The following is a 15,285-nucleotide window of genomic DNA, read 5'->3' as shown; positions in this document are numbered from 1 at the left end:
CCTTTTTTCCCCGATAGGCAAAATAAAAAATATCGTTTCAAGTGAAGAATTTGGTCCCCTCACTAGGCTTATTCTGGTGAACGCTATTTACTTCAAAGGAGACTGGAAGCAGAAGTTCAGACCAGAAGCTACCCATGAGATGGATTTTACTAAGAGAGATGGTTCTGTAACAAAGATATCAATGATGCATCTTCAGCTGAGAACAAAGTTTGGTAATGTAAAATATGCATGTCTGTGTGGTGACCATAAAATCAGATATATTGTCTTAGTGGTTGCAGTTTGCTTACTGCAGCCCATGATTTTGTCTTTATTCTAGGTCATTTTTCTGACAATAATGTGAGCTACCAGGTGTTGGAATTACCTTACAAAGGGAAGGAGTTCAGCTTAGTTTTAACACTTCCTTCAGAAGATGTAACTATAGAAGAAATAGAAAAATTAATTACAGCTCAGCTGATAAAAGACTGGTTTGCTGAAACACAAGAGGAAGATGTAGAAATAAGCCTCCCTAGGTATGTAATGTACTTCTCAGTATTCTGTTTTTTCATTATCCCTTCTAATCTTCCGTTTTTATGGAAGCATTAGGGATCAGATACAAAAATAGTCAAGAAAGCCTACTGACATCAGGCCCTGATTCTGCTCCCACTTAAATCAATGGGAATTTTGTCATTGATGTCAGTGAACACAGGATCAAATTGGACTTGATTTTCCACTACCTTATACCTTGTGTAGACCCTTACACCTGTTCCAAGTAAGTGTGAAATGTTACCAGATCAAAACTCTTCATTCACTTACACAAGTGGTGGCATTTTATACCCACTTCACACTCTCTTTGTAAATGACCCTGGCAAAATGAGAACCCAGGTTTCCTGGATGGCAGAGCAGTGTGAACATTGGCTTGGAAGTGAGCCCTCATATGGTTATTTTAGCCACCACTGATCTAAAAAGGTGCTTTATTTAGTAACACTACATTGACAAATTAAAGTTAAATTAAAGATTTGCACTATTTAATATCCACTGGTAAGTTCAGCTGCTCTCAATGACACTTTACATCTTGAGTTTTCGACTATGTAATGCCTCTGTGTCTGGTTTCTTCATAATTTTAAGCGTTGTCTCCCTTGTTCAAAATAGTAATAGTAGTACTATGAAAGCCTTAGATAGTGCTTTTCATCCATATAGCTCAGAGCACTTTACAATCAGTGGGCAAGTAGCCTTTAACTACTTACTCACTTTATAGATTGTGAAACTGAGGTATAGAGAGGTTAAATGATTTGCCCAAGAGCACACAGCAAATCAGTGGCAGAACAGGGGCTATAACCTAGATTTTCTATCTTCCTACCTCCTGATCTAACCATTAGGCTTGCTGCTTCCATTGATAATCATTTACTGACTGGGAAAATATTGATAGTTATACAATTAGTCTCTTTTCTATACGGTCTACAGATTTAAAATGGAACAGACAGTGAACTTACAAGAAACGCTGCGCTCCCTCAATGTAACAGAGATATTTAGTGGCGGCTGCGACCTTTCTGGAATAACAGGTGCAGTGATTAATAATTCCGATATTACAATTATGAAACTTTTATCTCTGTTTTAAGTTGTCATCACCATTTATAATAATGTACTTTAACCATGTACTTTTCGGTGTATATACTCAAGGCAAAACTGCACGTGCATGCGAGCACACATCCGTGCGCGCACACAAACGCACAAGCAAATTTTTTCCCCACTCTACATCAGAGAACAAGGGTGGCTTATTCTTAGATTCATGTTAAAATATGGGGAGCAAGTGAATTGTAATTTTGAATGTATAGAAGACCTAAGGTTTGAAGTTCATGGACTCCTAGTTTATGGAAAATATTACACACACACACACACACAGAGAATGGACCCAAGATTGTTTAAGATCTAGATTTCTCAGATCCCAGTGTTCTGACAAGACCATTTTCCTTATATTACATGAAAAATATATGTGTGTATCTACAGACAAGTGTATATGCTATATTTTCAATATACAGTACATCTCCCCTAGACTTTGCTTCTTTGTTTCTTCACCCTTTAACTCATCAAACATTAACGGGAGAGTGGGTAGTGGTGGAAATCTTGGATGTATTTTTTGAGGGTGGGAACTAGGAAATGAAGATGGAAAGGGTCCTCTGATTTTAACACTTAAGCATTGTGCATGAGTCTTCATCTCTCAACATAAAATGTATTAATTTATATATTTCCCTTTCAGAATCATCTGACATACACATTTCCAAAGCCATCCAAAAAGTTTGTATTGAGGTCAATGAAGATGGCAGTGAAGCTGCAGCATCCTCAAGTAAGATTTGCTTTGCTTATGAGGATAAATACTTATTACTCTGATGTATTCTGAACTTGATGCGAGTGGATCTTGAGTAAATGTTGGATGCAAATTATTGAGTGCACTTTTCACCCATGGTTCTTCCATTTCAAATTAAATTATTAAAATGCATGCAAGAGGCTTACATGTGTCTGGACTTCATTCCTCAACCCATAATCGGACATAAAAAAAATCCAGCCTTTACCCACATATTTGGCTATAACTTGATATATTTTCTTCAGTATGTTTACAGTCAAAGGCACCTGTTCTCCCTTGGTGACTTCTACTTCAGCTGGGATCCAAAATAAATGATTTTTAAGGCAACGTTTACAAAATGAAAGGCTCAGCAGCTATTTTTATTCATGACTTTGTATCGATGCAGGTCATGCAAATCATTGCACTGATTTCTATTGTTGTTTTTGTTTGTTTTTAAACAGATTTTTGACACTGTACCTATTCTGATGTCAAGTACTAGAGGGGGAGCTGTGTTAGTCTGGATCTGTAAAAAGCGACAAGGAGTCCTGTGGCACCTTATAGACCAACAGACGTATTGGAGCATAAGCTTTCGTGGGTGAATACTCACTTCGTCAGATGCATGCCACTGATGAAGTGGGTATTCACCCACGAAAGCTTATGCTCCAATACGTCTGTTAGTCTATAAGGTGCCACAGGACTCTTTGTCGCTTTGTACCTATTCTGAATTTCAGGATGCTTTCCTTGTCCCTACCCCCCAAAGTAAGCACACTTTTAAAATATGCATTCCTATGCATGAGTGCAACGGGGATAGAGGAAGGACAAAAGGATCTAGTGCAGTGCAACTTGTGTAGTGAGAAGTCAGAATCTCATGTTTGCTCTTCTTTAATGCAAGGCATAGGGAATCATAGCACTGCCAGGGCCCCTGATCCCATAAAACGGATGTGAGGTTGGAGCCTGGCTATGTTGCCATCTCCCCACCCTCCTTCCACACCAGCAGAGAATTTCCGAGGCCAGCTTTTGGGTAGTTATATATACATTCCACTCTGTGTATCATATGGTGCTCTGCTCTGCACCCCACCAAATGCCCCTGGCAGCGTTTTAATTGAGTCTCCTTCATAGGCACAATGCCTCTGGCCATTATCGCTGCTGCACCCCTCTAGTCCCTAGTGTTGGGTGGAGCAGTGACTGCTAAAGCCACTGTCAAAGCCTGTATTTTCATATTTGGTTTCCTCTGCAGGAATTGTTTTCTAAGTGTCATTTAGGTCCTAGAAAAAACACACCTTGGACTATTTCTTTTGAGGGGTTTTAAATTTAATATATGTTTGATTTGAATTTTTAACACACACACACACACACACACACACACTAAAAACACAGCTAACAAATGCAATTACTCTTGCTGTTTGTGAGTATATGTGAGAGGAGAATTAGGTGCATTGTGTCTCAACTCAGCACTTAGTGAAGAAGAATACTGGAAGCAATCCGCTTGCTAGCAGCTATTAAATGAATTCATAGCTCCCAGACACGCTACTTGAAAGTGTTCTCTATATTAAGTACTTAATAAATAATCCGTCCCTGGATCGAACAACACTAATTGAATTACATAGTGCATATGATATTTATAACACTATCTGCAGGAAGTCAGAGCTTGCTCCCACACCAAGTATACCATCTATTAGGTTTTTTTTTGGTTCCTGTCTGCATTTTCTTTCCTCATAGTGTTCCTCCCAAGTGTTTCTTAGAGCCTAAATATCCCCTCTCAGTTTTTGCATTTACTACTTTCTGTATCAGAAGGATGATTGTTGTAATATTAGGTATTTTGGTGGCAAGTCATTGACTGGGATATGCTCAGATATTACAGTGATGGGGGCATCTTAGTATCAAAGCACCTCAAAACCATTAACTACCCCCACCAAAATGCCCAGTGTTGTGACAACCATCCCTCTTATTAAGGCCTGTTGAAGATGGTTCCTTCTGAGCTCATCAATGTCACTCTCAAAGTGGCTAAGGAGTGATAAAAGGCCCTGTTCTGCAAAGGCTGAGTGCTCTGTCTTCTCAATTTTCCCAGCTGCTGCTGACCCAGGAGCAAGGGATTTGAATTCTGCTCCCTCACATAGTAACAAGTAAGCCCTAGACTGCTGGGCCCAGCCTGTTGGCACTGTATTTGTATTACATTGCGTGAAAAAGTTCAGCTTGTCTTTCTGATAATGTCTGCTCTAGCTTTTAGGACTGGCAAAATTCCATATTGTCCATGGGCTGCTCATGAAGCCCTTTGTAATGGAGATGATTTACTTTATCTAGCAAGGATGTTAATATGAAACAGAAGATAACCTGATTTTATTTTAATGACAGAGTCTTGCAGTATCATATCTTAATTCTTAGCCAGCCCATTTTCAGTTGTAAACCATTGTTCTTGAGCACGTATATCACTGCTTAAATGGGCCATTTTAAGCTTTCAGTTTGACAGATGCCTGCTTGGAAGGTAATAACTATAGTTAAAACAGAATATAGTTACAATATTCCATTCAGATGAGTTTTAAAATGAAATGCCATATCTTAAGCTGAAGAAGTTAAAGTCTCAAGATATCTCCAGCAGGTTATTATCTTAATAGTTTGTGCTAAGTCCTCAAAGAAAATGTCATATTACAAAGCAGCTGTATAATAGACGAGTGATTTGTTCTTGTAATTGTGCAGTTGTCTTTATGATTTGTAACTAAAGAAAAAAGCCAGTTAAAATACATTTGTCATTTGGTAATCAAGAACAGCAGTTCATCCAGTGTGTGTGACTCAGAGTGAAAGGCATTTTACATAGATGCATCACTTCTCCTTACTGCACCATATACTAGACACCTGACATAATGGGACAATAGTCTGATCTGTTATAGCAAATTCTCTTTTGTAAGAATGACTGACTGATATTTCTAATCTGTGATGTAGAAATCCAGCCCATCCTCCATGGCCACAGAAGGCCTCTGGTACCAGAATGGGTGTGGTTCCTTTATGCTAGGGGGAGGTGACTGGCTGTATGGTGCAGAGCCTCGCTTTGCTTATGCTCCCTACACATTGGATCATCCAATCCCCTGGACATTAGAAAATAACAAAGCTGTTTCAGTCACTGGCTTCAGGTAGCTCCGTCCCCCCGCTCCCACTGCCGCACAAAGGGTGGCTTCTTAGCAGCTTCCTTGGCTTGAGGAGGGAAGATGCCTTCTTTACCCCAAAGGCACTCCTCCAGCACCTGAACCTTCTGCTTAGGCTTTGTGCTGGGCTAAGGACTGATCCCTAACAGAAAATCTATTACTTTGTGTTTGTAGGCACGCATATGGCAGCAATCATGAGTATGTCACATAACCAGTTTGTGGCTAACCGCCCATTCCTATTTATCCTGAAACATAATCCAACAGGTAAGGTTATTGTGTTTACACTCCCTCTCCTTGGATTTTTCAGAGGGGTACGTATCAGATAGCACAAACCAAAATGTGGCTATTGTGAGGAAAATATGGAAGATAATAAAATTAAGAAAAAAAATGTTCTTGTTTGTATTTAAACATTCCTGTGCAGTGTCTGCAACCCAAACAGGACAGCACATTGTACTAGTGCAGGGGAACAAGGAAGTGAAATGGACTATGAAACTTCTAATTACAAATAAAAGTGGAACTGATTAGTCTGACTATTAGAGAGACAAGGTAGGTGAGGTAATATCTTTTATTGGACCAACTTCTGCTGGTGAGAGGGACAAGCTTTTTGTGTAAGCTCGAAAGATTCTCTCTCTTACCAACAGAAGTTGGTTCAATAAAAGATATTACGTCACCTATATTGCATTTCTAATATCCTAGGACCAACACAGCTACAACAACACTGCATAGTCTGACCATTATCTAAGATAAGTGAAATGCAAAAAGAAAAACATAAAGAGTAAAAAGAAAACTCTCTTTGTAAAGTTCTTTTGATTTTAACAATCTAAAGTACTATTAATAAGGAAATTAGGAAAGCTGTTGGTTTGAATTTGTGTCTCTTTAACAAGGTATGTAAATTTTACATATATTCACATTCAGACGATTCTCTGTCTTAATTTTATCTTCTCACATATGTGTTTCAAACTTCAGGCCTGTCAGCCAGATGTAGTTTGTTTAATCTATTAATCCAGACCCCACACCAGTTGAAAATTCTACAGAATTTCAGCTTTCTTTACCTGTTCTCTGCCCTGCTCCCCCTCCCACATGAGAATCAATAATTCGAACCTTTCTGGTTGTAAAGAGAACCTTCCTAATGTGAATGAAGGCAGTGTTGTCTTCCTGCATTGACAGACAAAAGAAACAGGTCAGATTTGCTCCTAAATTACATTACTGTATATCTGGAATAATTTCACTGACGTAGTATTGCCAACCTCAAGAAATCAAAAATAATGTTAGTACTCCCAAAATCGTGAGATTTAAAAAAAATAATCAAATCATGTTTTCTAGTTTGTCTTTTGACTTTTTAACTCACCTCTAATCTTCTGCCACCATGTGTGGGATAATTTCAGGTTGAAAAGTCAACTTTTAATGCACACAAAACTGCATGACTCGCCCTGGCTGCTCGCTTATCGTCACCTCAACCTTAAGACAGGAAAACTGCCATCCCTTTTCTCTAATTATGTCGACTCTCTCCCCCCTAGCTTGTTTCCTTTCAATAAAGGAAGAGGTGGATGGTATGTAGTTTGGGAACCACTGACCTAATTCAGGCACCATGGTTCACACTCACACATAGAACACACATTACTTCCTAGGATTGATGAGTTACAGATATACAGAAAGAACTTTAAACTTTAAGCAATCATTGATATAAGTGATAATGGCACAGTAAAAACAATATGGAATCGATTTTAGCCTTTTCCCAGAAGCAACACTTCCCCAACTTCCCTCCCACTCTCTTCTCTGCCCAAAACTGGGCACTACTCTCCCTACTCAGGATTTCCCCTCGCCACGCCTCCCTTCTGCTCCCCTTATTCTGCCAATCCACCTTCCTAGCTTCAATCTTTCTGAAAACAGTGGGTGATGGAAGCCAATTTTATTCAGGGCAGCTTCCCTTCCACATGCAGATAGGCTGTAGGGAAATGGCAGCCATCTTGCTAGCTTCAGTTCCATTGACAGATAGAAAAACACCCAATGTCACAATAAGATGGAGAGATGTAGCACGGTTGTCCGTTCAGCCAGCAGGTCTACTTGTCAGGGCCTGTTGCTTTAGTCCCTTTCAGTTCAATGTGCCAGGGACAGGGTTCAGATGGCTCAGCTTTCTTAACAGTAACCCCCTAGTCCTGCCTGTCCCAGGGCTAGGCATAGGTGACTCTCTGGTGGGTAGGGAGTCCAAGGCTCTCTCACTCCTCCAGGTTCTAGCCAAGTGTGACAGCACAGGCTGAACTATGCTTTGCCCACTTCCTATTCACCTTCCTGTGGGCCACTTCTTACCCCACCTGATGTCTCAGTTTGGGGTGTGGCTGCTGTTTGATTACAGTCCTTTGCTCCAAACCCCGAGTCTCAGGGCTGACGCATACAGGCAACCCTTTGGTGCCCTGCACAGGGTTCTCCCTGCCTCTTGGGTGATGTCTCAAAGAAGTGGGAGAAAGACTCATTGCAAGACCTCCTCTGTAAGAGCTCCTCTTTCTCCTCCTGGAAATGATTTCTCTCCTCCCCTCTGCCTGGGTTGCTGGAGCTCTTTTTATACTGCTCATTTCCCCAGACAAATGCTCAGCAGTGCCTGAGGGACAGCGCTTTCCTAGTCCAGTACTACTCCAGCCTTTCCCCTGCCTCCACCTTAGTGAGGGATTTGTAAGTCCCATCACACGAGAGCTGACAATACTGCTGATGTCAATTAACAGCAGCATAACTGAGAGCAGAATTTGGCCTAGTATGGCCAAAAGGTATCCCATTCACCTCAGTAGGATATTACCTCTCAAGTCTGAAGACTAATAAATATCAACATTAACTATTTAACGGCGGATCACTTCAGCAGAAATATTCACTTAGCATGTATAAATATTGTGGTTGGATGTAGGCGGGGATCAATATAGGAGGACTAGACAAAGGTAGGTGGCCTTCCACTTCATACACATCAATTTTAAAAGTACATTGCTATAAGCAGTGGAGTATGTAGTCCTTTCATTTCTTTTCCTGTCTTTTAAAGTTTGTCCTCTGAGCTCTGTACCAAGAATAGGGGCTCAGAGAACGGATACTGTTGGGTTCTGTGTCCAGAACAGAATAAAGAGCTGAATTTATGGTAGTCCTAAACATGGTTTTCATTCTCCACCTCCTCCCCCAATCAAGTGGTGCTGAATGCAACATTTAACTTTGCTAACGAAAATATTAGTTACTACCTAAGTACCATATTTTTCCCTCAGTCACTTTGCAAAACTTCTAGTGATATACCATTGGGACATCTACTGTGTAGCTTGAGAGCAGCATATTGCCCTAGCTTTGTAGCCCTGACCTAAGCGTATTAATTAAAAAAAAAGGAATTCAGCCATTTCCACAGAATGAGTTTGGAACCCCTATTCTAATGATTTTGGAGGAAAGTTTGTTCATTGAGGCTAATACAGTTATTTAAAAGTTGGGCATGACAGAATTCATAAGTATCTTTTAGATTAGCTTTATGTCTAAAACTATTGTTTTGAAGTTATGTGAAATCAGTTTTCTTTTAAGAATGTTTTATTTTTAAATAGTAATAGACTCCATAATCCTATAGGCATTAGGTCCCAGCAGAAGTTTTAGGTCAGCTTCTTGCATTAATATTTTAGCTTTAGCTCTTCTCGAATGATTTTTTTTTGAGTTTTCCCTTTCTACTGCTCATCATAAATTATTCTGCTAAAGTGAGAGTCTTTAAACCCCTTCCAAATAAACAGAAATAGAACACTTATTTTCCAGAAATATTCAAAGCTAAGACCATATGTTCACACCCTCCCCCCGCACACATAAGATTCAATTGAGTGATACCAGTTTTTATTTTAACCTTTAGGTAGTGCAAATTCCTTAGCACAAATACATTTCATAAACTACATGAATCAAAGGAACTAAAGGAGCATGTGGCATTGATGCAATGGGAAATCATGCCATTCAAAATAAACATGTTTGATTCCTTTATTTCATTACCACATGGCAGCAGTTATTGGTTATTTTGTATTACAGAGCCATATGATGGCAATCAGCACACAAAAGTGTGTGTGGGGGGAATACCAGGGGAAAATTCCTCTTTTTTTTTTTTTAGCTATAACTTTTAACAATCAGTGTTTAATGAAAATCTCTACTGTTTTATGATCTGTGCCGAAATTAAAATGTCAAAACTAAGATACTCCTTTAAATTAGGGATTAAGATGAATGACAACTCATTTATAGAAGATGGTAATGGCTGCCATAAAAGAGAAAAAATTACTGTTATTTTTAACAATTACACAATCAGTACTTTTTGTTATAGCAACTTTGGAAAGGAGTTTCAGGAAATCTGTCATAATGATAGGCATTTGAAGACCAATATAGGCCTGATACATCCTATTTAGGTCAGGCATGAATGGGCCAAATTCTATAAAACAGTGTGATTATTGTGGAATATTTGGATCAATTCCCTGTCTTCTGATGAATACACCCCCTTTCCTGGAGGCTGCTATACTGCCCCTCCCACATACGACTTGTCTGAACACTCATCCTGGAGAGAGGATGAGTGAGAGAATAAATCACACATGACAGAGGTTAATTATGTCACTTAATGCTTTAAAGAAAGGTGTTCAGATATTACAGTGATGTGGAGTGATAGGAGTATAACAGTAGCCATCATAGTTAGTGGGCACCAGTCCTAGTCATGTAACAGGAGTATTAACCTTCTGTAATTCTGAACCATGTCAGATGGCAGCAAATTGGGTTCAATCTTTTCCCAGTACACATAGCACTGGTAAAAAAGCTTCCAGGATTCCCATAAATAGTGAAAACCAGGGACTGCTGGCAGAGGAATCTGAATATATAAATAACTATCTCAGATATTTCCATTTAAAAACAAAATTAGATAAGCTCAAATGTGCAAAATAAATAAATAAAATAAAAGACCCAACCTTTTATCAACTTGAGAGAGTAATTCTAGATGGATGGCCAACAGGAAGAGCCATGGTTCTAGTGAAGATAAAAAACCTATTGGGACCAGGAGAATAAATTGCTGTGTGAGATAAGATTCTGGATAAAGAACATTGTACCACAATACTGCATAGAATGGGGACAAAAATGCTAAATACCCACACTGCCTAACTGGGCAATGTGAGGAGATGTCCTTTTCTGGCCTTATATGAATGCTGTCATCCAAGATAAGTTATCCAAGTTGGAAATCTTCAGTGAATTCACATGCAAAAGAACCAGTGAAGCTACATGAGATTTTTGATAGCCTCCAGGATCATGGTGGGCAAAAATCTCTTCTAATTAAATGGGAAAGATGACCTCTTACTAATGGACTACTATCTAGGTTTTTAAAAAGTTTGAGCACACAGCACACTGCATAATAACTTAATAATGCTCTATAAATGTCAAGGAAGCAGGGTCTGCCATGGATGAGAACCAATGCCTTTTGAGTAGCCTCTGAGGAGGAGATGTAGAGGCAGCTCTGTGAAAGGATTCTAATGAAGACTTCCTCTTCCAGAGCCAGACTTCCATTTCGAATCTTACACTATTTCTTAGTAGTGAATTCATTGCAAAAAGAGACTTTCAGTAGGGGAGAAAATGGGATTTTACTATGTATAATACTAGAGTCAAACTGAAATGGCCTTTGGCAACAGCAGGAAGTCACAAAGAGGTCATACCATAAAGGGATTAGTTCCTGAGGCAAAGTAAAGTCTTTAATAATGGTAAACTATTCCGGGCGGTGGAGAGGTGGGACTAAAATTCCCTAGGGTTGGTAGTCTGAGTTAATGGAGCTGTCAGCAAGTAACAGGGAGAGACTTGAGGCACAATAGGGCATACATAGTAAAATGTGACAAAGAGTCCTGTGGCACCTTATAGACTAACAGACGTATGGGAGCAGACTAACACGGCTACCCTTCCTATCATTGTAAAATGTTTAACCCATGGGTAAGGATAAGATTTTGTCACAGAGGTTATGAAAATCATGGCTTCTGTGACTTTCTGAGGCCTCAGTGACATTTTCTGCTTCAGCCTCATGCCCTGGGGCAGCAGGGGCCCCGCGGCTCCCAGCTGCCGGCCCCAGAGCTCTGAGTTGTCACAGATGGCGGGAACCCCGGAGCTCTGAGTCGCCAACCCTGAGCTGCTGTGGGCGGCAGGGGCCTGGAGCTCCTGGCAATTAGGCCCCCCCCTTATTTTTAGTAAAAGTCACGGACAGGTCACGGGCTTCCCTGAATTTTTGTTTAATGCCTGCGACCTGTCCGTGACTTTTACTAAAAATAACCATGAAAAAATCTTAACCTTGCCCATGGGTTAGCCCAGAAGAAACTCTTTACACCAAAGTTGTAATATTTCTTTCTAACTGCCCAAAGTAACTTACTGTGTTGATCTAATTAATCTTTCCAAAATGCAAAACTACAGTGACTTATTGATACCAAGAACTTGACATATACTGAAGTATTGTTAAGATTTGTGTTCGCAGTCCATAAACTTTCAGTTACAAGAAGAACAATAGTTAAGATTACCCTAAACAGTATATCTACTCATGCAAAACCTACCTGCTGCACCAGATCTAGTCAGGATCCACCTTTCTATCGAGTTTTGCAATGATGATCTTTTTTAAAAGAGAGATTGTTCAACAATAAAAGCTAAGACTACCGTGGATAAACTTCTGTCAGAGCTCAGATACAAAGATTTCCTATTAAAAACTTCTGAAGAGAAACAAACCAAAAACTTTGCTTCAAAAGGCACAAAAAATAAAACAGTGAAATTTCATACTGATTGGTCACCTACTTTTAGAGAAAAAATAGGAAGTTCTGCTGTATTTTAGGCCCTTTTAGAATGTAACCTTAAATATGGAGTCTCTACTACAAGTGTCCATAATGAAAATCTCTGGTACACAGGAAAAAAAGCAATCACTGTTACATGCTTTCTTTGCATGTACAGTATGGTGTATGATACAAAATACTGTATTGTAAGTACTCCAAGCCATACAATTGTAGCTTAGATATAAATGAAATTTTATATGTTTAGTATAGGATTTTTTCTTCATACAAATAAGGGCTGGCAGGGTCAGTTTGGCCAGACAGGGGAATAGAATTTAATGTTGTTTGTGTCATTACATTTAACTCTGACATATTTTCTATTGACAAGGAAAAGTAGGAATAGATGAAAAAAGTTATGTTCTTATTCTTAATAATTGTTACTGAAATCCACAGAAATGCTTACCAGTAAACATATGTAATACTCTTTTAATTTCTAGGTTCAATTGTGTTTATGGGAAGGCTGGCAAATCCTGACATTCAAAACACAAGGAGAAGAGATATGGAGTCACTATAATCATAACAAAGACAGAAAAATGTAGTGTTCTAAAATTAAAGTCTGATCATTATTACAGCCAAACTTGCTGTTTTTCCTTTTCATTCTTTCAATGCTAGAGTATGAAGGAGTTTGAAATTTCAGAATAAAAATGTTATTTGCTTAGTAGTTGATTTTCTGTCTTCACAAAGACAGAATGAATTTGTGTTCATTGCAGAGTCTATACTAAGATGATTGATAACAAGATTTCTTTGTAATGTGTGTATATCAAAACATACTTAATCTAGTCACTTCTAAACATGTAACTAATTCTCTCTGTTCTCAGCTTCTTGGAATGCGAAGAGGTAGTCTGATCTTATCCTCTGATGGAAAGATCTTATATTAATTTTCAGACAGTACTCTGTCCACTTTTGTTGTACTTTGAGAACTAATGCTTTAGCGTGATTGTTACCCTAGCATGCCACCCGAGAAGATAATTTTTATTGCATTATGGGACAAAAGAGGACTCCAGTGGTGTTAGTGATACAATAGATTTTTTTTTTTTTTTTACAGGCAATCTTACAATTTCTCTCATTTTAATCTCTGACATGCTCTCTCTTGTCAGCAATTTGCTGCTGGGGACTCTATCTTGTCCCTTCCAGGTAATGATATTACACTAATGATCTAATAACACTTAGACTCTGTCCCCATATCTACTCTAGCAACATCATCAGAGGACCCAACCACATCAGCCACACCATCAAGGGCTCATTCACCTGCACATCTACCAATGTGATATATGCCATCATGTGCCAGCAATGCCCCTCTGCCATGTACATTGGCCAAACCGGACAGTCCCTACGTGAAAGAATAAATCGGACATCAGGAATGGTAACATACAAAAGCCAGTAGGTGAACATTTCAACCTCCCTGGCAGGGCCAGCTCCAGCTTTTTTGCCGCCCCAAGCGGCGAAGAAAAAAGCAAAAAAAAAAGCCGTGAATGGCGGCACTTCGGCGGCAGCTCTACCGCGCTGCTTTATTCTTCGGCGGCAATTTGGTGGCCGGTCCTTCCCTCCGAGAGGGACTGAGGGACCCGCCACCAAATTGCTGCCGAAGACCCGGACGTGCCGCCCCTTCCCATTGGCCGCCCCAAGCACCTGCTTCCTGTGCTGGTGCCTGGAGCCTGCCCTGTCCCTGGACATTCTATAACAGATTTAAAAGTAACTATTCTTGAACAAAAAACCTTCAGAAACAGACTTCAAAGAGAAACAGCAGAACTAAAATTCATTTGCAAATTTAACACCATTAATTTGGGCTCGAATAGGGACTGGGAGTGGCTAGCTCATTCCAAAAGCAACTTTACCTCTCCTGGAATTGACACCTCCTCATCCATTATTGGGAGTGGACTACATCCACCCTGATCGAATTGGCCCTGTCAACACTGGTTCTCCACTTGTGAGGTACTCCCTTCTCTTCATGTGTCATTATATAATGCCTGCATCTGTAACTTTCACTCCATGCATCTGAAGAAGTGCGGGTTTTTTTACCCACGAAAGCTTATGCCCAAATAAATCTGTTAGTCTTTAAGGTGCCACCAGACTCCCAGAAACACTTGTTTCTATTTTTAAATACTTGGAGTCTACTACACAATAGTGATGAGGGCTTAGACAAATTGATGGATAGACAGGTAGAAGACAGCAGCTGCATTCTGTTTGGACGTCACAATCAAGCAGCAATTAAGTGGTTAAAACAAATATTTCTTGAGTCGTTTTGTTATATTTATATCTTAATTTGTCTTTTTAAGAAATCTACTGTTGTTTTTAGTCTTCAGATCTTTTATTTTCTTAAGTCTTTGTCACTAAAGCTCTCTTAATCTTTGTAGATAAAGCTTCCGGTTTGTGGTATTTTTCCTTAAGGCTTCAGTTGTCTTCAGTCTTTTCATTTAATCACATTTAAATATTTCAGACAGTTTCAAGACATTGATAAATGGATATGATTAAGATTAGGTCCTAATAAGTGGTAGGAAAAAAAAAATCTTGTCTTCCAACCAAGACAATGAAAGCCCATCACAAGCCTCAATGGATTAAGACAGGTTTTTTTTCTTATCCTTACAAAATGAACACATTAAACACTATCCCAGCAGCTGTATTCACTAGAAGCACTAAAGATAATCCCTTCCATTTGTTATTGGAAAGTGCTTTCCTTTGTAAGTATCACCCTGCTTTACTGGCAGCCGTGTAGGCCATAGATTAGAAAGCTGAGCAACCCACTTGGTAATGAAATCTGAAACTCACCTGGTTTTACCACAAAGCCAAAGCTTGACTCAGATTTGTGATCCTTTGGTGTAAATGAGAGTAGTAGTAAAATTTTATCTTCTAAGCTATTTGCAATCAATAATTAATTACATAGTCCTCACAACATCCCTCTAAGACACGAGTTTGTCTCTATATTTTCCAGAGAAACTGAGTCACAGAAGTGAAGCACTCATTGCTGCATCAGGTGTCAAGGGATGTGTACACATGCTGAGCTGCATGCATATGTTTAGCA

General features: G+C 39.4%; 1 protein-coding gene across 1 annotated transcript in view; it reads left to right on the top strand.

Moving 5' to 3' along the window:
- SERPINI2 (serpin family I member 2) overlaps positions 1-12,780 on the top strand; it is an 18,591-nt gene extending 5,811 nt beyond the window's left edge. The window contains exons 3-8 of the mRNA XM_024195591.2: positions 18-212; positions 317-509; positions 1,441-1,538; positions 2,234-2,320; positions 5,629-5,718; positions 12,704-12,780. Coding sequence (XP_024051359.1) covers positions 18-212; positions 317-509; positions 1,441-1,538; positions 2,234-2,320; positions 5,629-5,718; positions 12,704-12,780 — 740 coding nt within the window. The remainder of the gene's footprint in view (positions 1-17; positions 213-316; positions 510-1,440; positions 1,539-2,233; positions 2,321-5,628; positions 5,719-12,703) is intronic.
- The last annotated feature ends 2,505 nt before the right edge of the window (positions 12,781-15,285 follow it).

This window comes from Terrapene carolina, unplaced genomic scaffold (assembly GCF_002925995.2).
Source record: "Terrapene carolina triunguis isolate 2854851 unplaced genomic scaffold, T_m_triunguis-2.0 Scaffold88, whole genome shotgun sequence".
NCBI classification, from domain to species: Eukaryota; Metazoa; Chordata; order Testudines; family Emydidae; genus Terrapene; species Terrapene triunguis.
Note: the sequence above shows the minus strand (reverse complement) of the source record. Positions and strands in the feature narration are given on the sequence as shown.